Source organism: Frankliniella occidentalis, unplaced genomic scaffold (genome assembly GCF_000697945.3).
Source record: "Frankliniella occidentalis isolate FOCC.00 unplaced genomic scaffold, Focc_3.1 Scaffold63, whole genome shotgun sequence".
NCBI lineage: Eukaryota > Metazoa > Arthropoda > Insecta > Thysanoptera > Thripidae > Frankliniella > Frankliniella occidentalis.
The window spans coordinates 287640-312642 of NW_026267193.1; the positions used below are offsets into that span (position 1 = coordinate 287640).

General features: G+C 39.2%; 6 protein-coding genes across 6 annotated transcripts in view; 3 read left to right on the plus strand and 3 right to left on the minus strand.

Moving 5' to 3' along the window:
• Positions 1-167: 167 nt before the first annotated feature.
• On the plus strand, positions 168-2176 carry LOC113211464 (uncharacterized). The gene is made up of 3 exons (XM_026429832.2): positions 168-393; positions 578-1274; positions 1530-2176. The coding sequence occupies exons 1-3, from the start codon at positions 315-317 to the stop codon at positions 1717-1719; spliced, it is 966 nt and encodes a 321-aa protein (XP_026285617.1). The 5' UTR covers positions 168-314; the 3' UTR covers positions 1720-2176.
• LOC113211462 (NAD-dependent protein deacetylase sirtuin-1) lies at positions 2145-8150 on the minus strand. Its single transcript, XM_026429830.2, has one exon. The coding sequence runs from the start codon at positions 7990-7992 to the stop codon at positions 5587-5589; it is 2406 nt and encodes an 801-aa protein (XP_026285615.1). The 5' UTR covers positions 7993-8150; the 3' UTR covers positions 2145-5586.
• A 239-nt stretch (positions 8151-8389) lies between these two features.
• On the plus strand, positions 8390-12902 carry LOC113211463 (RING finger and CHY zinc finger domain-containing protein 1). The gene is made up of 7 exons (XM_026429831.2): positions 8390-8738; positions 9294-9455; positions 9536-9691; positions 9775-9957; positions 10393-10488; positions 10575-10668; positions 10751-12902. Exons 1-7 carry the CDS (start codon positions 8640-8642, stop codon positions 11014-11016), a joined length of 1056 nt encoding a protein of 351 aa, XP_026285616.1. The 5' UTR covers positions 8390-8639; the 3' UTR covers positions 11017-12902.
• LOC113211465 (transmembrane protein 231-like) lies at positions 12752-14221 on the minus strand. The gene is made up of 2 exons (XM_026429834.2): positions 13425-14221; positions 12752-13350 (listed from the first exon to the last, which is right to left on the minus strand). Exons 1-2 carry the CDS (start codon positions 13940-13942, stop codon positions 12972-12974), a joined length of 897 nt encoding a protein of 298 aa, XP_026285619.1. The 5' UTR covers positions 13943-14221; the 3' UTR covers positions 12752-12971.
• Positions 14222-14255: 34 nt separating this feature from the next.
• On the plus strand, positions 14256-22824 carry LOC113211443 (cAMP-dependent protein kinase type II regulatory subunit). Its single transcript, XM_026429805.2, has 8 exons — positions 14256-14779; positions 15576-15667; positions 15767-15850; positions 15941-16047; positions 16135-16393; positions 16485-16643; positions 16729-16831; positions 16909-22824. The coding sequence occupies exons 1-8, from the start codon at positions 14563-14565 to the stop codon at positions 17037-17039; spliced, it is 1152 nt and encodes a 383-aa protein (XP_026285590.1). The 5' UTR covers positions 14256-14562; the 3' UTR covers positions 17040-22824.
• A 25-nt stretch (positions 22825-22849) lies between these two features.
• LOC113211442 (uncharacterized) overlaps positions 22850-25003 on the minus strand; it is a 7449-nt gene continuing 5295 nt past the window's right edge. The window contains exons 2-4 of the mRNA XM_026429804.2: positions 24396-24631; positions 24131-24174; positions 22850-24015 (exon numbers count right to left, since the gene is read on the minus strand). Of these exons, the coding sequence (XP_026285589.1) occupies positions 22984-24015; positions 24131-24174; positions 24396-24631 (1312 nt within the window). The 3' untranslated portion in view covers positions 22850-22983. The remainder of the gene's footprint in view (positions 24016-24130; positions 24175-24395; positions 24632-25003) is intronic.

Below are 25003 nucleotides of genomic sequence, written 5' to 3' on the forward strand. Positions count from 1 at the left end.
AAAGCGTAAAGAAGGAAGAAGCAGCGGTGGAGCTCATTTGTTCGGAGCAGTGGCCTGTGATTGGTCGAAAGCAGACGACAAAACTCATACAAATGAGACGTGCTTCTTCATTACTTCTTGACGCCGAATACCTCCGTGACGCAGCGAAGGCAGCAGTGCCAGGCCCTGACAGCTGACATTCTGCGTGTTTGGTGGTTTGGTCTTGGTCTTGGGAGGTGTAGAAGTTGAAGACTACAAACGCAACTATATTTGGCATTTATCAGTCCAATGGTTATTTGACGTTCACGGCAAAGTACCTTTCGAACATTGTTATCATGGCTCTCCGTTACGGCCAATTTTTGCTCCAGCAAAGATCCTTGAATCTGGGCATCTTGTTCCGATCAAGCCACATTGGTTAGCATTCAGATTATTTTTTTTGTTTTATCTGCGAAAATTTTATGCCACTTTTACCTGTCTCTCCTCTTCCTCCTTTAGTTTATGTTCTCAATTTTATTCTTATCAACTTTTTCATTTTACTGTAAGTTTAGTTGTATTCTTCTTAATGCCTAAGGTACTTGTTTATATTCAAACATTTCAGGACTAAAAAACTTGGAAAAACTACAACCTCTCAAGAAATCTACCCAGGATATCCACTTAACTTCAGCTTCTTCCTATCCTGATGCCAAGGATATTCCGCTTCCCTCTAATGTTGAAGACATTAATGCAATTGAAACAGGGCGCTTCTCACCTCAGAGGGCCCGTGACATTACTGGAGACGTAATATTCACTCAAAGCTCTACCATTACACCGTCCACGAAACAAGATCTCTCTGCTGATTGCTTTCTTCAGAGTTATGATTGTACAGGCACAGTTAGTCTGAACTCGGCAATGCAGTCTAATGTCCCTGACCCATATACATCGAAAGGAAAGTCATCCCACTTGAACATGCCAGGGGGAGAGTGGGGGCGCTCTGACAAGTATGTTGCACAGGATCTACAAAACTCTCACTATACCAACATCAAAGATAATGATCTTGGAGCACATGCTGCAGCCACTTCTCTTGGGGGTAAAAAAGGTACCTATCCATTAAATTCGAAAGCACTAGGGCCACATCTCCAGTTTCGTCATTTTAGTTCAGCTGCAGAAAGTCCTAAAAGTAGTGAAGAAAATAGTGAAAAGAAAACTAAAATGTCTAAATATGTGAAGGCAGTCAAAGATTATGGACCAACAGTGATTGTATTCCATATCAGCATTTCTCTGATTTCACTTGGTGGCTTCTATCTGGCCGTCACAAGGTTTGTATATTGTCAATACAGCCTTCCAGGTGATTCATTTTTTTTTTTTTAATGCTCGATTGTTTCTGTTAATTTTTTTTACTTTATTATGTTTAAATGCGTTATCCATTGTACAATAATTTTGTGTCCCTTGTTCCATATCATAAATCATCATGCTCTTATCTTAATTTTCTGAGATTTTCACTTTGATTTAAATTTTGTTGCTATGTTATAAGAGCAGCATTTTTAATGTATTTGGCTTGATTTTTGTTACAGTGGAATCGATGTGAGGGGTATCTTCGCCTTCAAGGACTTCTCACCAGAGGTTGCTGGAGAGGTGGGAGCATTTGTTATTGCATATGCTGTCCATAAAATGTTTGCGCCAGTTCGTTTAAGCATTACCCTATTTTGTACTCCTTTCATTGTACGCTATCTGCGAAAAGTTGGGATTTTGTCCAAACCATGAGGGTAGTCTAAGAAAGTTAATGTAAGATATATATGTGAGGGGAGGGGAGGGGGGAACAAGTTTATACTGATTCAGTATGTGTTTTGTGCTGTACTCTGCAATTTTTGAGCACCTTGCCATCATCTCTGCTCTTGTATCTGATTGCTTTTATATTACAATTTTTTTTTGTGTGTGTCGGTGATGGTCTGCAAGTTTTTGTTACAACTTTGAGGGTCTTTCTGTTTTGTTTCCACTAAGTGGATTTTTGCATCTGAATTCTCAGGATGAAATATGTTTTGTATTCCAAATCAACATTCACTACTTTTTCACTCTGTGGCTGTGTAGATTGTGATGTTTATATCATACAAGATTTTTTTACTGATTTTTTTTATTAGCTTATTTAATCCGCTACTAGGATTGCAAAAGAACAGATATAAATTATTGGATGCTTTTCAATAAAAACTTGTTTATTTTTCCAGTGTTTGCACATTTAACATTCATGCTTTGTCATGTAGGTTTTTTTTTTAAAGCCCAACTTGCTTCAACAAACATGATAATTATATCAGTTTCAGGAGTTTACATGTACAGAAGACCAATTTCAATTTGTTTTACAAATGTCAAGATGTACTGGAAATCATACTGAAACTACATCAATGTACATATAAATTAGAGAAATATTTTATGAAGATAGGAAAAATGCTGCTTACAATCTATTAATTTTTCAACAATACTTCTGCACAGTATTAATCAAACAATTATGACTGTTCTTTGCTTCATCAATGCTATGGACAACTCTATGAAACAATCATTTTACTTTGAGAAGCACGGTTAAACAGTCATCCTTCATAAAAATATATCAGGAAACAAAGTTAGTGATTGTACATATAAGAGATAATTACTACATCCTCAATTTAAAAATAGAATACACCTTATTTACAGATAGCAGTTCTGTGTTCAACTGTCAAAGCTGATAAAAACACTAGCAAAACTTTTACAAATGTGGTCACATTAAAGAGTATTCCACAATTCTTACCCCCAATTTGATTTTGACCAAATAGGAATAAAGCTAAGATGGATATGAGTGGCTTGTGCACAATCCTTTGGTCAGTTTTGGTACAGACACTGTTCACTTTTTAATCTGATTCATCTTCACCACAAATAAACACTGAGTGCCTAATCTCTCTCTCACTCGGTCTTTCTCTCTCGCTTCTCTGTAGTCCAAAGGGAAAACTCAATGGTTACAAATAATACTCCTTAATAATATGAGTAATTATTTTTAAGGTAAAACATGCCCTGGACGGAGATGTAATATTTAATTAGGGATCCTTAGATTATGACTGTTCTGTAGGTGGTTGCAATCTCATTTCCATAACTCAGTATTGTTCCACTCTGATTTCCCTGTGCAGTACAAATGCTTAGTTTTGTTGATTGTTTGTTTTTGAAACTTCGGGTGCTTGATTTCAGGGAAGCTGAAATACCAGGCTATTTAAGTATCAGCTTGATGAAGGAAAAAATTATTCACATTGGAATTAAACAATTTTCATGCTGGAATTCTTCCTTCAAACTACAAAGAAACAAAATGTAGTGGGTGTAATCTCACAAGTATCCACAAACACATAAGCTTCTGCTAGACCAGGGCTGTAGTCAAGTAAAAATTCCAATGATAACACAATATATATTTTTTTTAAAGCTCTATGGGAAAGCCAGAGAAGAGCAACTATCACACTTAAAAGCTTGAAGCAAGGATAATATGGAGAAATGTTAGACGCTAGTTTTCACTTTCTATAGTTGAATGATTATCAGTGTAATCAGCATTTTCACCAAAAAAGCACAATCGTTTTACAAAATATTTTCAAAACACAGTTACCAGAATAGTTCATTTTATCATGATTTGATAACATGACCAATTACAAAAATTTCTAAATAATATTACAATTCAAAGAAAAAAAAGTAAAAACAGTAAAGACACCGATGTGAGCTTTCTTCATCTAAAATCACAAACACATGCATCTAATAATGCAGATAGAAAACACAATCAACTGCTCTATGGGAAGGGCAAATATAACAGTATCTGCCTAAAAATCATATATACACAAATAATATTACCTTGCTGCACTGCAGCATTTCATACTTAGAAAAGAATAGCCAGAGAGCCCTACTGAGATCTTGGTTGGGACATGTCCCACATGTGTACAAAACACATAAGCGCGCGCGCGCGCGCACTCACTCACTCTCTCTCACTCACTCACTCACTCACTCACTCACACACACACACACACACACGAACGCACAGACGCGCGGGCGCACACTCACCCACCCACATTTTACAGAGAATTACTTTTAAAAACCTTTAAAACATGATTGCTGTTTGATTGTTGAACAGGAAACTGGTATTTCCCAACTCTTACATCAAGTACATTAAATTCAAAACCAGACCACATAACTTCAAACAAATATTAACAGTACACTTAATCCAACATGCTGGCATATTAAATATATTAATCAACTCTTCCGTACATTATGACGGCAGATCAACAAAACACTGCACAATTGTTTTGTGCAGATACTAATATATTTCATTTAAAGTAACATTCAGCAGTCCACTGTCCTTGTGGCGCAGCATTAAACATAACGACTGCTCTGCACAAGTTAGCCTGAAACACATTGACAGCAGAATTGTCTCTTGCCAAATGCTCAATTATCTATCAACCAAAATGTGTATTGGTATACACAAAAATAGTTCACCAGCTGAGAAAATTTTAACTGAGGGACAACTGCAATGAATGTGTTACGATAACAGAAAAAAGAGCACCTTCAATTACGATTATTATACAAAAATCATTTTAAGTCACTAATCCAACCTAGGATCAGCATATTTTGTACTATAGAGCTACCGAACTGACAGTTATAACAAAAATAAAAATAATTATTGAAAAGAACAAAACCAGATGAAATTTACACTTAAAGCTTCAATAAGTTGCCTTTGAAAAATAAAAATTTTAAGTTAATCATAGAACTATGATAAGTTTTTATCAAGATTCTTCTTCAGGTCATATCTGGTATCAACAAGCAACACAAAAAAATTGATAGTACTATAAAAGTTAAGGCTTTACAAAAAATTTACAAATAAATGTGAAATGGCACCAAGGACATGTTTTTCATAATGGTTTGTGAAGATCAAAATGAAAATCTTTAATTGTTTTAAGTAAATTTAGATACCTATACTACCAAACCACTTCAGGCACAATTCTACTTGATGGACAGTCAAAAAATCAAAGTACGTGCTTCTACTCAGGGCCATTATCAATATTATCATTATCGTCGTCATCTTTCAGTACAAAAATTTAATTTACATAAGAAACTTTAGCTTCTTAACATAAAATGAATAAAAACACCACAAGTAGAGACCTACACATCAATGTCCAACACGTGAGCACACATACATACTATACATTTTCATACAGAAATCAAAGTTACCCAGCCAAACCACGTACGAACAATACTTAATATCACAAGGAACAACTCTTTTATAAATGCTCTTCATATTGTCATCAAATCTGTAAATTAAATGAAAATCAACATTAGATGAAAAGTGATGAAGCCACACACTGCAAAAGACCACACTTATAAAAACACAAAGGAACAAAATACAACAATGAATCTGACAGCTATAATTATTTAAGAAAAGGAAGTATCATGGAGGAAGAATTGATATTAAAAAGGATTTTATACAAAGGAAAAATGTTGATGGCTTTTGACAGAATAAAATAGACCGCTATGTACACAATGTAAAAGTTGATTAACAAATAACTAAATCAAATATGAGTTGCGTGAAGCGCTGTACACACATGAATAACAACAATCTTCCAAACAAAGAAGAATAACAAATTAATGAACAGTAGAGTCACACAAGTTGACAGGCGAAGATAAAGTGTTACATTCATCTTGCTGTGATTTGTCAACACTCTCTTCAGCATTTAATGAAGAGTTGCTCTCACTGTGTTGTGGTTCTTTTTCACTATCAAGGTCTATTTCCATTTCCTGATCTTCAAAGCTTTCATCAGTTGACTCATGTGAATCACTTCCAGATTCACTGCTGGAATCATTGAAATGGGATCTTTCAACAAAGACTTCTGCACCTGGGAATATATACCGGCTTGGGGTCACGAAATGGAAGCAATTGACAGGAAGACGTGATGCCAGGCTTTCTTTCGCCTTGTTCCATGAGCAGCTTGTTGTGTCACTTGTGGACTCTGCGTTGATATCTCTGTCTTTGTCCACACTGCTATCTACACTATTACAACTGTCTCCTATCCCAGAATCTCTGGTAGAATCAAGAGACATGTGTCTTTCTTTAGCTGATGCAGGAATACTAGGAACAGGCACATTACTATTAGCCACGCATGCAGCAATCCTTGATTCCAATTCAGCATCAGCTTCCTTGATGTAACATGATGATCCAGCCTCAACATCACTATCTGGTGTAGAATCTACAGACATGTGTCGTAATTTGACGTCCCCATCAAATTCACTCTTCTCAGTAGCCATGACATGGTCATCTAATGCACTAAGAACTTCTTCATTTGAAAGTACTACAACAGGGTTAACACCAGCTTCGGGAATAACTTCTTTGAGAACTCTGTTGACGTCTTCATCAGAAGATAAACTTGTTCCAATGTCAGACTCCAGGGATTTCACTGACTTATTTTCATCAAGACTTTTTCTTCTTTCACTTCCATACTGCACCCTTTTCTTTTCAATCGATGAGGGGAGGAGATGCCCTGCCTCCAATAATTTTGGTTGACTGCACAAATCTGACCAGCTATCATCCAAGAGATGACATAGTTGATTGATTATGACATCACCATCCCCCAAAAGCTCAATGTCAAATCTCAAATGAGGCAATGGTTCTCTGTTGATGAGGATTTGAGGAACATGAGCTGGGATGGAATTTGGGATCAAAGCAACAGGACGAACTTTTAACGAAGATCCTATTACAATCAACAAGTCACAATTATCTTTGTCAGCAGCCATAGCATCATGAAAAGCTTCAGGAAGCCCTTCTCCAAAAAACACGATGTCCGGCTTCATGATTCCCTTGTTAAATAACGAGCTGTAGTCTGTTGTGCTTCCCTGTGCAGAACATGACTCTGACATTCCTGAATGAAAACATTTTGGGCACAGAGGGATTTTCTGCTGCATGATATCTTCACGGATTTCTTCAGCAGTCACTTTGTGCTTGCATCGAGTGCATGATGCATTTGAGAATGATCCATGGCATTCAATAACATTTTTAATGCCAGCAACATGCTCCAGTGTATCAATGTTCTGAGAATAATTTCGCAACAATTTCCCATGGTCTTCAATTTTCTTTATAAATCGGTGGCACAATGACGGTTTGAACTGACCGGGGTAGATTTCTCGAGCAAACTTAAAGAATGGTCGAGGATCTTGACTGAAGTAGTTTATGTCAAACATCGCTTGAGGGTCTGGCAAGTCAGGAAAATCAACAGCTAATCTTGAATATATACCATCTCTACTTCTGAAATCTGGAATGCCACATGAGACTGAGACACCTGCGCCAGTCAGGACTATAATGCGGCTGCAATTTTTAATGAGCCCAACAACGTCCTGAAGAGTATTAACATCTCGGAGTTTTGGTCTCCTAGGGGGTACAGTCATCATATTAACAATGATCTTCCATAGGGTCATATCATCCATGTCAAGGGGAATGTCAGTGGGGTCTGCACCAAAGTGATTGAGTATCTCCCTTGGTTTGACACCCGTCAACATTTGGCGCTGCACCCAACTCATAGGTCCCACTACAGGTTTCCAGCCTTGCCCACTCATATCTGACAAACCACTTATAGATAGGCTGCTCACTGTGGACGATACTTCATCACGGTCGTCATCGTCGTCCTGTTCTTGAACATCAACCTCCTGTTGGACATCCTCTGCAACAGCAGACGCCGCGGAAACGATGTCGATGCCGCAGACTGAGATGTCAAATGTTGAAGGCTGTGGGCCATCAGGCTCCCTAGGCCTACTCGGAGAAAGACTAGACCTAGGCCTGAATCGAGGATCCCCGCCGTCTAAAACTCTTTCAGGGGGATCCATCCCGGGATCAAACCCATCTTGGCTGGGCTTACCCGGTGCAGGGACACTCCCGATGCTTATTTCAACGCTTGAATCCGATAAAAGGTCCGTATGATCGAGTTTAAGCCGTTTTGCTGGAGACGAATTCACTTGCCTATCTGTATCCGACGCCATTTCGGAACACTTTTTCCATCCCATACCAACACACGCTCACCAAAGTCTCAGCCCCATTTCTCTTCGGTTGCGCGGGCCCAAAATGCTGCTTTGCCGAACACTCAGCATTCCCCTCCTACACAATTTTGAGCTGCAGCAGCATTATTGGAAGTATGTGATACTTGTAGTTCTGTGTAAGTTCTATCGGCAAAATACCATTCATCACACATGGACGATAATGTTAGACAATAGTAAAAATATTTTAGATTAACCGGTACTAGTACTTGTTCTGTTGTGTTGGTAATGGTAAATGTTACAATTTCTGTTTGCGCATGCGCAGTTTATTTTCCAGACATCCACCCACTTTCCTTGATCCCGGAATGAATCTCGAAGAGCTCCCTGTAATTTCCAAATGAAAAAAATCTTTCGTCAGATTAAAAAAAAAACAAGTTTAGCTCAAGTCACCCCCTTTTAAATATTTTGTTTAATAGGAAAGTAAAATATCGAATGTATAATCGATTTTATATGACATCAGCGTGGCAAAGCACGTCACGTGATTCGCTGTAAAGAACGTACAACAGTCACTGTAGTAGCCCAGCTGGCTTTGACTGGCAGACTTTTCGTCGTAGTTTTCGTCTTGATAAAAATACAAGTAATTTTGTGTAATAGTTAATATTTCGACGTCTGTCGTGATGGAGGAAGGTAGCACAGTCTCCACTACTTCCACTGCACCGGCCGAGGGAGGATCCTACGTTGGCTGTTGTCATTATCAGAGGAGATCCAAATTTGTCGTAAGTATGAAGATACAGCAGAAAATTTCAATCAGATTTTAAGAGCCTCGCATCATTTGGAGAAAGTGTTTCGACTGCACAGAATTATTTGACCCCCTTCAACTCTAACAAGTTTTTGGACAATTTTTGCAGCTCACTTCTTTCCTGGTATTAGAGTAATATTTTGAAAATGGATGTCAATTGGGCATTGTAGCCATCCCAATCAAGTACATTTCCATTCCCCCTTTTAATAAAAAACAAACAACAGAATGTTTGGCTGTGTCTGAATGATCAATTGTCCTAGTTAAATTATTGAAGGAAATCTCTCTTGCTTTCCCATCTAATCTACAATATGAAAGTAATTTGACTAATAATGTCTCTAAAGTATACTCGAATGACCCAAACGCCTAACTGGACTGCATTTTACATTTGTAATTATGAATGGGTGGGGTTATCAATTACTGTCTCACAGTTCCTTTTAAAATAAATTTAAATTTACCTATAGAATCAAATTCATTTTACTTGTGAGGCATATTTTAACCAAATTTGAATAATGATTATTTTATTTTTTTCCAGACCCCTTGTTGCAACAAAGTCTATACTTGTCGCTTCTGCCATGATGAGAATGAAAATCACCCTGTCAATCGTAAAGATGTTACAGAATTAGTGTGTACCAGCTGTAACACTAGGCAGAAAGTCCAAGCTCGTTGTGAAAAATGCAACCTTATATTTGGAAAGGTAAATCTTAACACAAGAACAGAAAAAGAACTTATTTAAAAGTGTTGTTTTTGATTTCAAATCTTCAATTTTTTTTGCAGTATACATGTCTAGAATGCAAACTATTTGATGATGAAGATAAAAAGCAGTATCATTGTGATGGCTGTGGAATTTGCCGCATTGGTGGGAGAGACAAGTTTTTCCACTGTGAAAAATGCAATATGTGTCTTCCTATCAAGCTTCTCAATAAACACAAGGTCTGACTTCTAATTTTTATGACGCTATAGCTACTTGTGCTGTTTAACATGTTGTAAATAAATTTTCTTCTCTTTTCATTCAGTGTGTGGAAAATGTGTCTCGGGGAAATTGCCCTGTCTGTTTGGAAGATATTCATACATCTCGGATGCCATGCCATATTCCGGATTGTGGCCACCTTTTACATCGCAATTGTTTTGAAGAACTCCTGACATTTGGTCACTATGCTTGTCCCATCTGTCAGACATCTTTACTAGATATGAGCAGGGTAATTCTTTAAACATCCTAGTAATTCTTAGGTTTTCTTGTTGTTGTTTAAAAATGACGTAGCTCATTCATAACAATGAAAATACTTTATTGAACAGGTACTGTTGTAGTCACTTTTATAGTAGACCAAATGCTCTAAAGAAAAAAAAAACCTTCACAGAATCTAGGTAGTTTTTTGTTTTGTTTTTAGCAACTATACTTGCGTAATTCAGTTGTTTGTTTTACCCTTTTTCCCCTCAACACACACTTTTATTTATTCAGGCAAACTATTGCTAAACCTAGTGGCCAGGAATGGGGTTTAATATATTCTGTAGATATATTTATCTCAAACTTTTGTTTTTAAAGTTAACTATTTTCTCAACAATTTTATCTGCTTATGAAATATTTTGTTATTAATGAAGGTCTGCACATTGTGTTCAACTTTTCTCTTTTGCAGCTCTGGAAATACTTTGATGAGGAAATAAAAAATACTCCTATGCCTGAGGAATTTATGAATTTTAAAGCAGAGATATTGTGCAAAGATTGCCATAAGGTTTGTCTTTGTAAATACAACAACTCCATCTCATAATTTTTTAGGGTTGGCTTATCAGACATTTCTACTTTTTCTTGTATTCACAGGAGTCCACTGTCACATTCCACGTCGTAGCTTTAAAGTGTGCCATCTGCGGGTCATACAATACATGCAGGATTAAAGGATCTCCCTACTGTATTGGTAAAGACCCTCCTAACTCATGGATTCTCTGGATGTAACAACTCAAAATTTCTGGTTATTGAGGAACACCTTATTTGTTCAGATTCAACTCGAGGAAGTCCCAGCAATGATGGTCAATCGCCAGGCACCTCAACCTCAGCGTCTATGCCCTCAACATCGGCAGCATCTGGATCTTCCGCATCTGGATCATCAGCATCTGCTTCTACATCATCTGCATCCTACTCACCAGCTTCATTATCATCTCTGTCAGCCTCAATGGTTGCTGCATCACCTGAAACTTCAACACAGGCTACTGCATCACAAGAACCTAAGTCAAAAGCACCCTCATCCTCATCATCCTCTGACTAAATACCAATGTTGTAAATTTGCTTAACTTAGATGCTTTGACCTTAATTTTTAATTTTCCCCATCTTTTTTATATGTCCTACAGCTTACGAAGTACATGACCATAAAGTTTGTTTTATTTGGTAAATACCTAAGCTATTTGTGATCTGTAACATATTTTCAAAAGTATGTTGGGTGTTTGCAATGGGGTAACTTTCTGTGCTCAAAGTGATTTTTAAAACTCCCTAGGTTTCAGGAATATCTGTTCAGATTATTTAACTTATGGTAATATGTAAGAATTCTTGACACTAATCCTGGAGCACTGTTATGGACCAAATACGTTTTGGGAAATGAGCTATCGGACAGTATACAGTTGAGCTTTTCTTCTTGAAGGGTCATAAAGGATTTATCATCCCGTCTCTTCCTCCCCCTCTGCAACTAGTTTTGTCTAGAACTGGTACTTTCATCTCTCTTCTGTAAAAATTTGTCTTTTTAAAAAATCTTGAAAATGGTATACATCAACTTTGTCTGAAGACTGCTTACCATTCTACTGGTTCAACATTGTTATTTGTGACTTAGATAAAATGCATTATGTATTTTCACTGTTAATACAGATCATTCCTAGGAGAAGTCATATTCATTCCCTTTAGTTTATGTACTGCTGACCCATCACGAAATATCCTGAGTTATTCTAAAAGTTGTAAAATCATGATTATGACAAGCCAGTTGGCTCATTTGTTGAAATGCTATGAGCAATAATAACATATGTTGAATGCACTAAATTTGTGCTTTAGCCTTTGTTGTTTTCTGTTCCTAAATGTTTTATAATGTGTGTATTGTATATTTGTCTTGTTATGTAACATTATTCTCCAGACGTGTAAAATGTCATGATTTTTGTTCAATGCATTGGAACATTCCATTGACATACAGTTTGAAAGTTTTTTTTTATTGCTTTTTTTGCTTTTTAATTGTTGATTATTGTAGTCTCTATGGTATTGATTTTAGAAAAATTTTATGTAGTGAGTTATGATCTTTGTTTGTATAATATGTGTAGAAAGTGCAGACATGTACATTATGTACTGCTTTAGTAGCAAGTCTTGTTATTTTCTTGTAAGTAGAATAAGTTTGTTAATTTGTCCAGTTCAAAGCTGGATATACTAGCAAGAAATCATATACTGATATGATCTGTACTAGGAAAGCTGGTAGATTATTTTGTAGGAGGTAGCTCTTACACATGAGCTCTCTTATCTACTTTCTAACACTGATAGCAAGAAGATAAACATTTCTGGGACAAGGGTGTTGTAACTAAACATAACAGACACAAAAAGAAATCTTTTAAAAAAATTAAAAGATTTCACATTATTAAATGAGTACCGGTAATATTGAACTGCTGTTGTGGACCCTGTTAAACTGATACAAAGACAAAAAAGTCTATTGCTGTAATCAGTTTCATCATGTTCAGATATAACACCATTGTCTGGGTTGAGTGATAAAGTAAACGTCAATCATGTGGGCACCTGTTACGATAGATGCTAATAGCTTTTGCCTCAACCAAGCTGTGTACTCGTTGAGGCGGACCATGAATTAATGTAACAGTTTATAGATAATATTTGTTGTATTGAAACTTTGTAAAGTATACTTTGGAATCCAAGCCGTCAAAATTTGAGTCTAAAACACTATTCTGAGCTTACCATTTTACCGTATTGATATACTCTATTTTTTCCCCTTTTTAACTGTTTGTTCTTTGTTTTTGGTACTATTTTTTTTTTTTTTTTCCCTTTCTTTCTTTTATTTTGTTTGTTTTAAAGAAGAGGTTGTATGAACCATTGTGTTTCCCTAAAGAACTGACAGCATCTGTATTTTCAATGGGTAGTAACATTTGATGCAATTAAAGAACATAATGAAAATTTCATAGTGTATTTAATATAGTTATCACAATCACCTTAGTTTACAGTAAAGAAAGTTATAATTCCTGAATGTCAAGTTATTTTCCAAGGAACAAGCTTATATGTTGGCACTAGTTGATTGCTGAAGATATATTCCTGTAAAACTTGAAGAAATCTGTAGACAATAATAAAAATGGATACATACTGTATCCAGGCCCACTTGATGACCTGCCAGAACCCAGGTCTGTAAACAATTAAAATATCTGGTACAGCAATTCGAAGTTTTACATCAAATGCTTTCTCTAAATCACGGCCTAAGGCCCAAACACTGTATGAGTTTATAAGGGTTGTGCTGTAATTGCGTTGAGAATATGTGAAAAATAAGTCCTTTAAGCTTTTGTCTGAAAGAAGAAGAGGTGATCTGAAGATGGACTCTGCAATCCTGTAGTCTACTGGCTTCTTTTGAATAAACCTGAAAAGAAAAAGTGTAAATTTTTTAGCACTTTTAGTATGATTGGAAGCCGCAATGAGTTCCCATAGGCTTACTTCAAATCAGCAATGGCATCCAAGCTTGCTCCAGGAAGAGCACCAACGTACTGGAAAGGCACTAATGACTTCATTTCAAGTTGAACAATGCTGGATATATGGAAGTCTATGGTCAAAATAAGAGACACTGAATAGACAGACTCATTTTTTAGTAGAGGGACTTGCATGTTAACATTGATAAAATCTACTTTTCCATCGTGATTAACATCCTCTTCATGTGACTTGAAAAGACAATGACGCTGAAAATTGTCGGTCAAAGTAAACTGAGCTCGGCACTGAATTGAGTTATGAGGAACATCGGTTTGAAGCACTAGCAAGTAATCATGAGAAAACTTAATGTCTGGTTGTTCCTGAAAAGTATCAGTTTTCAACCAAAATCCATTGCTCCTATAAGAAATTAATAGAGGAACGAAAGTTGCAAGAACAGAGCACACCACTAAAACTATCGTGGCTTTTGAGCACAAAGTGGTTTTGTATTTATAAGTAACATGTTGAGTAAACACCTCATACACCGCCATTTTTAAACAAAGTTATATCTTGCGCCCAAGCTTGAAAGGGAAGGGAAGAAAGGAGAGGGGGCGTTAAACACCTAAACCCTTTGATTTTGACCACTTTCGACCAAATGATTCATTTATGAAAATTTCTCGGGAAATAAACGATATATGGTCAAAATTGGCTTGGAAAAAGATTATGATCCTTAAAATTCATAGCTGAAAAGATCTAAATTCTTTTATGGAAGTCATTGTTAGGATTCGTTGCCTTAAATTTGACCTCACGGCTTATCAAACGTATCCAAGAGGCCGATTAATGCAGATTGAGGCAGCCATCTTTTTTGAGCAGACGGTTTTTTGTTGTAGGCCTATACTTCAATTTTTGTCTAATTTATTATTGGAGAAAACCAAATGCTGTTTCCTAGTTGAAGAAGCGTGCGGAGGTGTCGCAGTGATCCCTAGGGGCGGTAATATCAGTAATATTCGTTTGGTGGCCCAATTTTACTAGCAGAGGAGGACGGGTGGAGGAGGCAAAAGTTGGGGCGAGCGGTGGTGACCAGACAAGGATCTTGGCCTTGCTGGGCTGGGCCTGGGCCAGTCTGGACTCAATTTACCTTATCGAGTAGTGTAGTTAAGCCTGAAGCAAGATGAGTCGCGGCGGCGAAGCGTCTAAAGTCAACGTCCCTGATGATTTGCGCGATATTCTTCTTGAGTTCACCATTAATTATCTGCTGGAGCAGCCGCCGGACATCATCGACTACGCTGTGGACTTTTTCAAAAAGCTCCAAGAGAACCGCCGGGCTGCTCCGCCCAAGGAAAATGCTCCAGTTTCCCCTGACGATTCTATTCTATCCAATGAAGATGGTAAGTTTTTCTGGATGACCATTAGAATGAGTATTTGCCTCATGAGTTGCCTACTCAGATGACTGGGTTTGCCTCTGGCCCATTGCCCTAATATGTCATCTTAAATCAGCTGTCATAAATATTTTCTTTCTACATGTCTATTTTTCAATCCCCTGTCATATTTTAAAGATATGGTTGCATCAAACTCTCATGTGGAACCTGTTGATATTTCATTTTAACTCACCACTTGCACTACTTGAAAGTTCTGAGCTCTATTTTTCAAATATTTATTGACCCTCTAGGAGTTGATTATTTCAAGATTGTTTGTTTTAGTTCTCACTACTTTATAATCTAATTTGAAGAATCAAAAAAAAAAAAAGATGGACATTGGATGTTTACTACTGTTTAGCATTATTTGGCCCTTAATCACCATTAATTCTATCTAACAAGTTACATCAACGAATACTAGGGGATTCATTTATCAAGATCAATCAGGGTTTGGGTGTGAATACGTCTAGTTCGCTAATTTGTAAATTGCATCCTTCCTGGCGCATCTGTGTTTTGGGAGTCAACTTGTGGAAAAGTCTCTGCTGCTTGTTAAAAAATTTGTCTTTGCAGTGCCAGGAATACTTTAAAACTAAAACAAAATACTGCAGGGATAATATGAATAGATAAATATTAATATCAGTCTCGGCTAATGAACAGCAAAATTTTATCATTTTTGTCCTTTTATTGTCTGCACCATTCATGTGCTGAATTTTTTCTGTCTTCATTTGTGTATTAAATTAATCTGATGCATTCATAAATCTCTTTGCAGAGCCTCCAGTAGGCAGATTTTCAATCAGGAGGAAGTCTGTTTTTGCAGAACAATATGATCCAGAAGAAGATGACGAGGAAGAGGGTGCAAAGGTATTATTTTACTCCAGACTTAACCGATTTTAGTTTTATGTTTGTTTTAAATCTGAAATTGGAAAAACTTGAAACTAAAATTTCATTGTTCATTTGCAGGTGGTTTTCCCTAAATCAGATGAACAAAGGGCAAGGCTAGCAGACAGCGTCAAAAATATTCTGCTCTTCCGTTCTTTGGACAAGGTTTGTTGTTGGTGTGGAATAGGTCATTAATTTTTTAACTCTCGCTGTTTTATGTTTATTTTTACAACTTATTTAATATTCTTGGTGTAGGAGCAAATGACAGAAGTTTTGGATGCGATGTTTGAGAAGATTGTCTCTTCTGGTGATTATATCATTAGGCAGGGAGATGATGGTGATAACTTCTATGTCATAGAGAGGTAACATTAATCAGTTGTCCTTCTATACTTAAGCATTTTAGTAAATTGTTGAGCTTCTTTATAACTTGTTTACTCTTACCTTTTCAGTGGCATTTATCATGCATTTGTATCTGATGGTTCTTCAGAGCCAAAGAAAGTCCATACATATGAAAATTCTGGCAGTTTTGGAGAACTGGCTCTTCTGTACAATATGCCTCGTGCTGCTACTGTGCAGGCAGCTTCCCCAGGAGCGTTGTGGGCCATGGATCGCCAGACTTTCCGTCGCATTGTGCTCAAGAGTGCCTTCCGTAAGCGTAAAATGTATGAAAAGCTAATTGATTGTGTGCCAATGCTCAAGTCACTTCAGGTATGTTTAGGTATAAGTTATCCCTGGCTTCAAAATGGGAAGGTTTTTCTGTTTCTTCATTAATTATAATTTTCAATCTTTTTCATTTTAGCCATATGAACGCATGAATCTTGCTGATGCACTGCTGCCACGTCAGTATGTTGATGGCCAACTCATTATCAGACAAGGGGACTCTGCTGATGGAATGTATGTTGTGGAAGAGGGGTCTGTTCGCATTGCCATTCAGGGTGACAGTAATAACCAAATAGATGTAAGTGTTGCATATCTGAATTTGTTGTTCATATTATCTCGCTGATCTATCTAATGTACACTGTTCATATGTTTGTTTTATGTAGATCAACACAGTACAGAAAGGTGGATACTTTGGAGAACTGGCTCTTGTAACTCACAAGCCTCGTGCTGCATCTGTCTATGCTGTTGGGAAAGTCAAGCTAGCCTGTGAGTATTTTCATTTACACTCTTATGAGAGCACTAGCAACACAGTATTTAAGTCGATTGTTAAATTTCTTTTACAGTTCTTGATGTGGAGGCATTTGAACGTTTGCTCGGCCCTTGCATGGAGCTTATGAAACGCAATATTGATGACTATGAAGACCAGCTCGTCCGCATCTTTGGTTCCAAAAATAACATCACTGATATTCGATGAACAGTTCATCTTACGAACATCACAACCAGTTTTAGGCTTCTGGTCTCGCGGCACCTAGGTCCACATCTGCTCTCCCATTTCCTACCCATGATAGTCCATCTCTTATTGTCCTGTCTGATGAGAATCCATTTATGCTTTTGTGAAGCTCTTGTCCTTCATAGGAATTCTTAAATGGTGTTGCTTCCCCTCCCCTTTTCCTCTTACTCCCCCTCCCAATAGACTGCTAGTTTTATATACATCACATTTAAATAGGGTTGATGTGAGTGTATCCCTTTGAAAGCTTTGACATAAATTCCTATTTGTGTTATTGAGCATAATACTGCTCATTCTTTTAATTGTGTTGCATAATTGCTGGTTTCTATTCATAATACCTTCCACTCAATAAGTGTTGAAGTTCCAAACTGCATCTCTGAAAAGAAGAAAACATATTTTGTTTTGCTTACTTCTTTTTACTAAAGTGCCCATTTTTCAGGCTACAGTCATATGGACTCAAATTTTGCCATAAAGACAATTTCAGAGGAGTACTTCCTTAATCTCAAGCTCTGCTCGAAGGACCCACATACTTTCTTGACCTCTTGTGCTGATGAATTGTTCTTTATTTGTCCCTAAAGGCATCTGGATATTACAAGAGTTACTTTTCTCTTCAACATGCAATAGGCTTTGTGAGGTGGGACTAGAAACTGATTGTTGCATGTTAAGCTAAGTATGTGTACGTGTTGTAAGACTGCATCCTTTCTTAATAATTCATCTTTCACATATCAGAGCATTTATCAAATAATTCTTCTTTCATTGCGCCTTTATGAAATTTAAGGAAAACTTACTGTGTGTGACTGGAAATGTACTAGCAATTGATTTGCTATGGATGTGAACAACTCTATATTTCTGTGCAGTAACACTGTCTAGGTGAACAAGCTTGCTTAAATTTCCCTATGCAAGCTGTTGTGTAGTCATTTTTACCTACAATAATTCTGTGAATTGCCTTATTAATTTCTTCCCTTTCAATATTTATGTTATACACATGGATCTGTGTTGAACATTCCGACTGTTTATCATTAATGTTAATGGGTGCCTTGCGGGCAGGGCAAAAGATGAATTGTGTCAAGAATGATAATTCTAAGAGACTGTTCAGTTTGAATTGTTCTATCAAACCAGTGTACCTGCAAGCCTGCAGAGTTCATAAATGCGGTGCCATTGGGGTAGGGTGCTCGCATGTCTAGGATATAATATCTTTTTCTTTGTTCCTAAATTGTTTTTTGTTTCATTTTTTTTATTATTTTGGCCAATTTAGTTTACTAATTTTTCTTATTCTTTTTCCATGTTAATTTTTTTTTCTTCCTCTTGCTTTGTGTGCTAGATTAAATTACAATTTGAGCAAAACAGTTAACTATTCAAAGTAGGAGTAAGTGGTCATTTTCATGCTGGACGGTCTTGTAATAAACATGTGTTAAGGGTCCAAGGCTGGTGAGAGGAGCTTGAGACAATAGTGTTGGAGCCTACCTTTGGACACGGAGATTTGGCTCTTCAGTACGCTTTCTCCAATGTAAAATGTGGCGCTCTTATCTGACTTTTTATTGGTCATTGCAATAACTGTGTTCTTATAATTAGTTTGACCCTGGAAATTCTGTCCTACTTCTAATTAAAATAGCTAAGTGCATTATTCTTTGAAAGTTCTCCATAACTTGTATAGATGAGGTGCCAAAATGAGACATTGGAGACATCAAATAAATCTCCCAACCCTTGGATGGCCCAACTAAGTTTATTACAAATATTTTTGTTATTTAGTTTCTTTGGTTGTCTGTGGATATGCTTTAGGAACTTAATTCAGTACACAGTATTATGGAGATGTTGGTCAGGAAAAGAAAATCAGAGTGTTGATCCTACTACCTACTCTAAGCTTAAGTTATCTATAGTTTTGTGAATCTTGTGATAATGAACCCTATAAGACTCTGGAGTGTGTGTGATGGCGGTTTTTGATTTGATGCTACTCCTCTTTCTATTCCATTCTGCTTCTGCCTCTAATGCCGTCTTGGGTCTGATTCCCCAAGACTGAACCAATGGTCTTTGTGAAGTTTTATCAGTGGTAGTATTTAGTGGAGTAATTCATTGATTGGTTTTTATCTTCCTCATGATAAATAGGGCTACCCTATAATTTGTACTAATGCCTTTGTTTTAAGCTCAGTTACAGGAATTGTAAGTTTTCACCAGGCCATATTTTGTGCCATTCTACTCATAGTTGTTAAGTTCCATTGGACTGACTGTAGATGACTTATGTCTGCTACTGCTATGTAACTGATGCGTTAAGTTTTTTCATCAAGTTAGGTACTTGCTCTTTGATTTCAAAGGTTACAATCATCTCTAGAAAGCGATTCCAGTCAACTGTGCATCATGGTCATGCCGCTATCACCACATAGATTTAAATCATAAATTAAAATTAATTTTCTTATCTAAAAAAAATTCATACTTATACCAAAATGAAATCTTGCCTGGGAACTAGCTTTTCTGCAAGTTTATTTTCAGTGTAATGAGTGTAGCGCACAAGTGTCTTTGTTCAGGTTCAAGCTTTAAAGCATGCGGTTTTGTCTCGGTCACCTTTTTTTTTTTTCTTTTTTCATATAATGACAATCAATGTCTAAAACCCATGCCTTTTTGCTGACCTTTCTTTCCTCTATCCCTTGTTTGTTTTTGTTTTTATTTTGTGATTGTTCCCATCATCCTTACAAGGCACAAATTTTACAATACTAACTCTGATTTAATACTGACAAGCAGATGCTGGAAATCTGTGAGTCTGTATTTTTGTTTTACATCTCATTTCTAATAATCGTATCATTTGTTTTCCTGTCCACGTGTTTTAAGTAATTCAGGCAATCATACTTCAAATGGGCCCTTTGCAGTGTTGTACCTATTGTAAACTGAGAATGTTTTTTTCATTGTAGAACCTAAACCCAGTGCTTAGTTATCATAATCTTAGTGCTTTCTTGTTCTGTTATTAACAGAGAGTCATTAACAAGTTGTTGGTTTTTGTGTATGTTCCCTTGCTATGTAAGTCTCTCCTTTGTCATTTTCAGTGCGCCGATTTTTTTGGGATGTGCCTCCATTCTAGCATTCATACTGTTCTGGAGGTGTTTTACAGGGTGTCCACTCACCGGGAAATTCCGGGAAATCGGGAATTAGCCGGGAATTTTGTGGCGCCGGGAAAAATCGGGAATTAGCCGGGAAATTGCCACGGGCACCAGGAAAATTGTAATTTTCTTGCAAGCGTAGCGCCGCCGTGGACAATGACTAAATCCTATCGTTCAAATAAAATGATTTTTATTTCAATTTTTCTTTATTCGATTGCATTACTCTGAACACCCTATTTTAAGCGTCACAGTATTTTTGCACTATTGCTATACTTACCGAAAAATTGGCATGAAAAGTGGATTTTGGGACCGGGAAAAACCGGGAATTAGCCGGGAATTCCAAAGGGCACCGGGAAGTGGACACCCTGGTTTTAGCTTTAGAAGCTTCCCATCCTTGTATTTATTTATTTCATTTTGGAGGGAATTTCCACTGTGCCCATTGCAGAAAAATTGCAAACCAGCATCACTTTACCAGTTGGTGTCATCATCAACATCATTTGCCAGTGCTTTTTATTTTTTGTTTATTTGTATGTGACTTCATCACATAGTATATTTCATGCTGATGAAATGTTTCTGTGTGATACACCCTGTAGATTTTATGTAGTTAAATGGATGTTTGTGGGCAAAAGTTTTGCCTCTAGCAATATGTCCAAAAATCTAGTATCCTACAATATCATTTGTTTGTTTTACTGTTGTTGTTACTTTTAAGTTTAATTCTTGTTATGAATCTAGTGTTTGAGTTTATCAGCTAGAATTCAGTTTATGAGGTAACAAGTGCTTAATCTGCAGGTTGTTAACGGATATCCTGCAGTAATAAACTGCTCTTTGATTCAAGTTGGTTGCCCAGTATGAAAGTTGTTGTCAACACATGTCTCCAATTGCAACATACTTTCCTATAGAACTGGCAGTTTACAAGGGAGGTTCAAGGGGTAGAGGTGGATCTAATGATATGTCTTGAGCTCATTTCTAGTTTCTTATTTTTACTCCTCTAACCTCTGTTGTAAATGGCCCAGAACTTTTTATACAAGCCCTGTTTTTATGTTTTATGACTTCAACAAGAAAAATGGTTGTGACTCCATATTCTGGTTCAGTTCAGTTCTTTTCACAATTTCTTTGTCTGATGTGAGACTAATCAAATTTATCTTAATAACTTTTATACCACTTTATTATTTTTTTGTGAATTGGAAGATGCATAAAAATTAATAAATGTGTTATCTTCAATATTTCTATGTAAATAATCATAAATCCTGTATTGAAATTGATTAATAAGCCAAGATGTGTGTGTTTAGTGTCTTCAGTGTTGTAGTGGTATGTCCTCTGCTGAATGAAGTAGAGGAATGATTGTTTATTTTCCGGCCCTTCTCCCACCCCCGAGTCACAGGGTGTCTGAGAATTAATGTCATGTTTGCTGTTACTCATCCTAGTTTAATAGAAAGAGCTACACAGCAATTCCAATGTGGTATTATGTAGTAATGAACTGATTGTACACATTGCTTGTTCGTACAACAATTGGTCATGGCACAAGTCTGCCTTTCATTTAGAACACTAGAGAATGAAAAATTTCAAATACACCCTGCTACAAAAACTAATTTTCACTAAACTGGTACATCTGAGTGTTTTCTATTGTCTTCTTCCCAAGCTTGGACCAACTTGCTGTGACATCCCCTTCAAGTATGTTATGCCAGAAAATTGGAAAAGGAAAAAAAAAACAACTAAGTCCATGGCAGAAATATTTATTCTTGCGATACTAGCTGTGTATTGTGTTTGTGTTAAGATTTGTGAAATTTGTGACCCTCTCCCCTTTCCCCGAATTATATGACCTTGATTTGTATCCTTCATACATTAAAAACTTCAAATGTGTTTGTTCAGCTATGGTTAAAGAAGTCAGAACTCTCAACTCTTAAATTTCATTTATCATTTTGTTTTGTCATGGAGCAGTGTCCTTTTTATTTTGTTCTCATTTATTAAAACCTATACTTCACTTGAAAGAATGTTGAGAGTTCTCTTCATCTTTATCCATGCTCCATAATGCAGGCTAGTATGTGTGTTGCATGCTCTAGCCCTGAAATCTGTTTTCCTCTAGTCGGCTCCAGCACTTTTACTTTTGCGGGGTTATCGACTGGTATGTCACATCCTCTTTAGCATACAATGGAAATACTGATCCTTTTTTTTTTAACAAAAAAAAAGAAAAGTAATGGATATATATTCTGTGAATCATACGATTGTCACTTAAAATCAGCTGAATTAATGCATGATTCACTCATGGTTGCTGTAGCTATTGAGTTCTTTTCCCTAGCAATGGTTTTAAAGATATAGTTCAGTACTGTGATTCTTTCTGATGCATGTTTATGTGTTCATGTCAAGCAGTTAAGGTCAACAAGAAATTTATACATTCAGCTGATTAAAAGCACGTATGAAATGCATCATTCTAGGGAGTGAAGAGTGCTTACTCTTAGTTTGCATCTGAAGTGGTGCGAACTGAAACATCCATGAATGGCTAAATGTAGGAAATTCCATGGTGTTGCAACCTGTGTCTGTTAACCCCAGCCTTTGGTGTGTTCTGTTGGAGTTCCCCAATATTGCTATGTAGGCTAGTATTACTAAACTCATACCAGTATTTCAGTTGTAACTGGTCTTGGAGAAATATAAATGGTACATCAAATGTATTGTGGTTCATATAATTACTTCCCATTTGACACCTTAACATATATTTAGAAATATAACGGCAGGTTGAATAAAACACTCACAGTAATTAAATACATCAGCTCCAAACACGTGAACACACAAACCGATAACCGGCTACCGAAACAGTCTGATCGGGTGACTCAGGTGTGGAGCAGAAGGTACTCCTGTAGAGCCGTGGGCAGCCCTAGAGCGGGCGCGGCGTGGTGCAGCCTGCTGGGCCCCACCGCCCGCCTGATGGTGCGCCGGCACAGGGCGCGCAGGTCCTGGGGGCGGCTCCAGTGCAGGGCCATGGCGGTCTTGATCTGCAGGAAGACGGGGCCGAGCACGCGGTAGCAGCGGCTGTGCCTGAACATGGTGCGCAGCACCAGGCCGTGCATGTGCCGGGGCCGCTCGGCCATCACCTGGGACACGAGCGCCAGCGTGCGCAGGCAGCCCTCGTCCAGCCGGCGCCGGCGGATCACGGCGCGGAGGAACCACGCGAACACCGGGGAGCAGGGCGCGTCCTCGCGGAGGGCAGGGGCCGGCGGGGTGGCCGACGAGGCGGCGGGGACGGGCGGCCGCAGGGTGGGCGGGGGTAGCTCGAGCCCGCCCCACACCGTGGCGCCGTGGTTGAGGAGCAGGCGCGTCGTGTCGGCCGCCTCGTCCAGGGCGGCCACCGCGTACGACAGGAGCGAGCGGCCCTCCCGGTTCACGGCGTTGGCGTCGCTTCCCGCGGCCAGCAGCAGGGCGGCCACCTGCGCCGCGTCGGCCCACCGCGCCGCCGCGAGCAGGCGCCGGCCCACCAGCAGTAGAGGGGTATGGCCCGCCGCGTCCCGCCCCGCCAGCCAGCAGGGCCGCGGCCAGCCGTTGCCTGCGCCCTCGCCGAGGTCCTCGCTACCGCAGGCCAGGCCACAGGCGCGCACCAGCACCAGCCCGCCGGCCTGCACGCTCACGCCGTTCACCGTCACGCTCTCCGCGGGGGGCGATGGGGCGACGAGCAGGCGCAGCGCCAGCAGCACGTCCTCCCAGCAGCGCTCCAGGTCGCCCGACAGCAGGTGCAGCAGTGGCTGCGCACACCCACCCGCGCCCGCGGCGGTGCACGCCGAGCCGCAGGACGACGGCCACGCTGCGTCGCTCGGCTCACACTCGGCTGCCGTCGACGGACCGGGTTCTGTCCTTGCCTCGCTGCGGCGCTGCGTACGAAAAAGAATAAGCCTCTAAACTTTCGCACACAATAAAATCATCAGATGAATATTTTGACAGGCGAGCACGGGGCTATTTTTTGGAAATCAACTAGTTTTTACTCACTTGTAGGGAGGATAGTGTCCGTCGTCGGTGTTGTCCCACTCCACCTGTAGACAAAGCGATACTTAATGGCCATGTCACGGACGCAAGATCCCATGTAAAAGTTTCGCCCAAGAGCATCACACCAGGCCTATGTTTTCTATGGGCATTTAAAGCCACGCGGCGACTGTCAAATAATAATCGAACAGCCGTTTCCTTTTACGGCCATCTGTATTCACGTATTCCTGAAAGTATTCTGTTGTCGCCGCGAGCGGGCTGCTGCGCTCACCGCTGCTTGGGCCGCAGATGCTGCACCTCCTCCTGTCGGCCGCGACCCCTCCGGGCTTGTCCTGGTGCGCGGCGGGAGGGTCCTCGGCGAGGCGGGGCGGCGCCTCCTTGGCGTCACCGAGTCCCAGCAGGTGCGCAAAGTCTGGGCACGCGGGACCCAGCTGCAGCTGCAGACGCAGGAGTTGCACGCCCCACAGCGGCTCGTCCACGGCATGCCCCGCGTCCTCACGCTCGCGGCTGCGGGAAGAAAGAAAGGGGTGAGTTCTGGAATAGAGTACGCAAGTGCACACAATGTGCAAGCACCTGAATATAAATGGGAGAAAAACGACACATTGCTAACATCACACCTTCCTAACGTGCACGCAATCCGCATTGACCGACCTCCGTCCTCGGCGAAGCGCCTGTCAAGTCTACGATAGGCCACCGAGCGCGACATCTGCGTGCTGCGGGTCTGCCCGCCCCACAGGCGCGCAGGGACCGCATGCAGGACTCGGTTCGCCGGCCTGTCCTGTCGGCCTGTCCAACGCGAAACCCTTCCGTCTCTCTCCCACACGCCGCACACCAAAATCGCATTGTTCTGTACGACTATCGTAAATCTCTCCCCCCCCC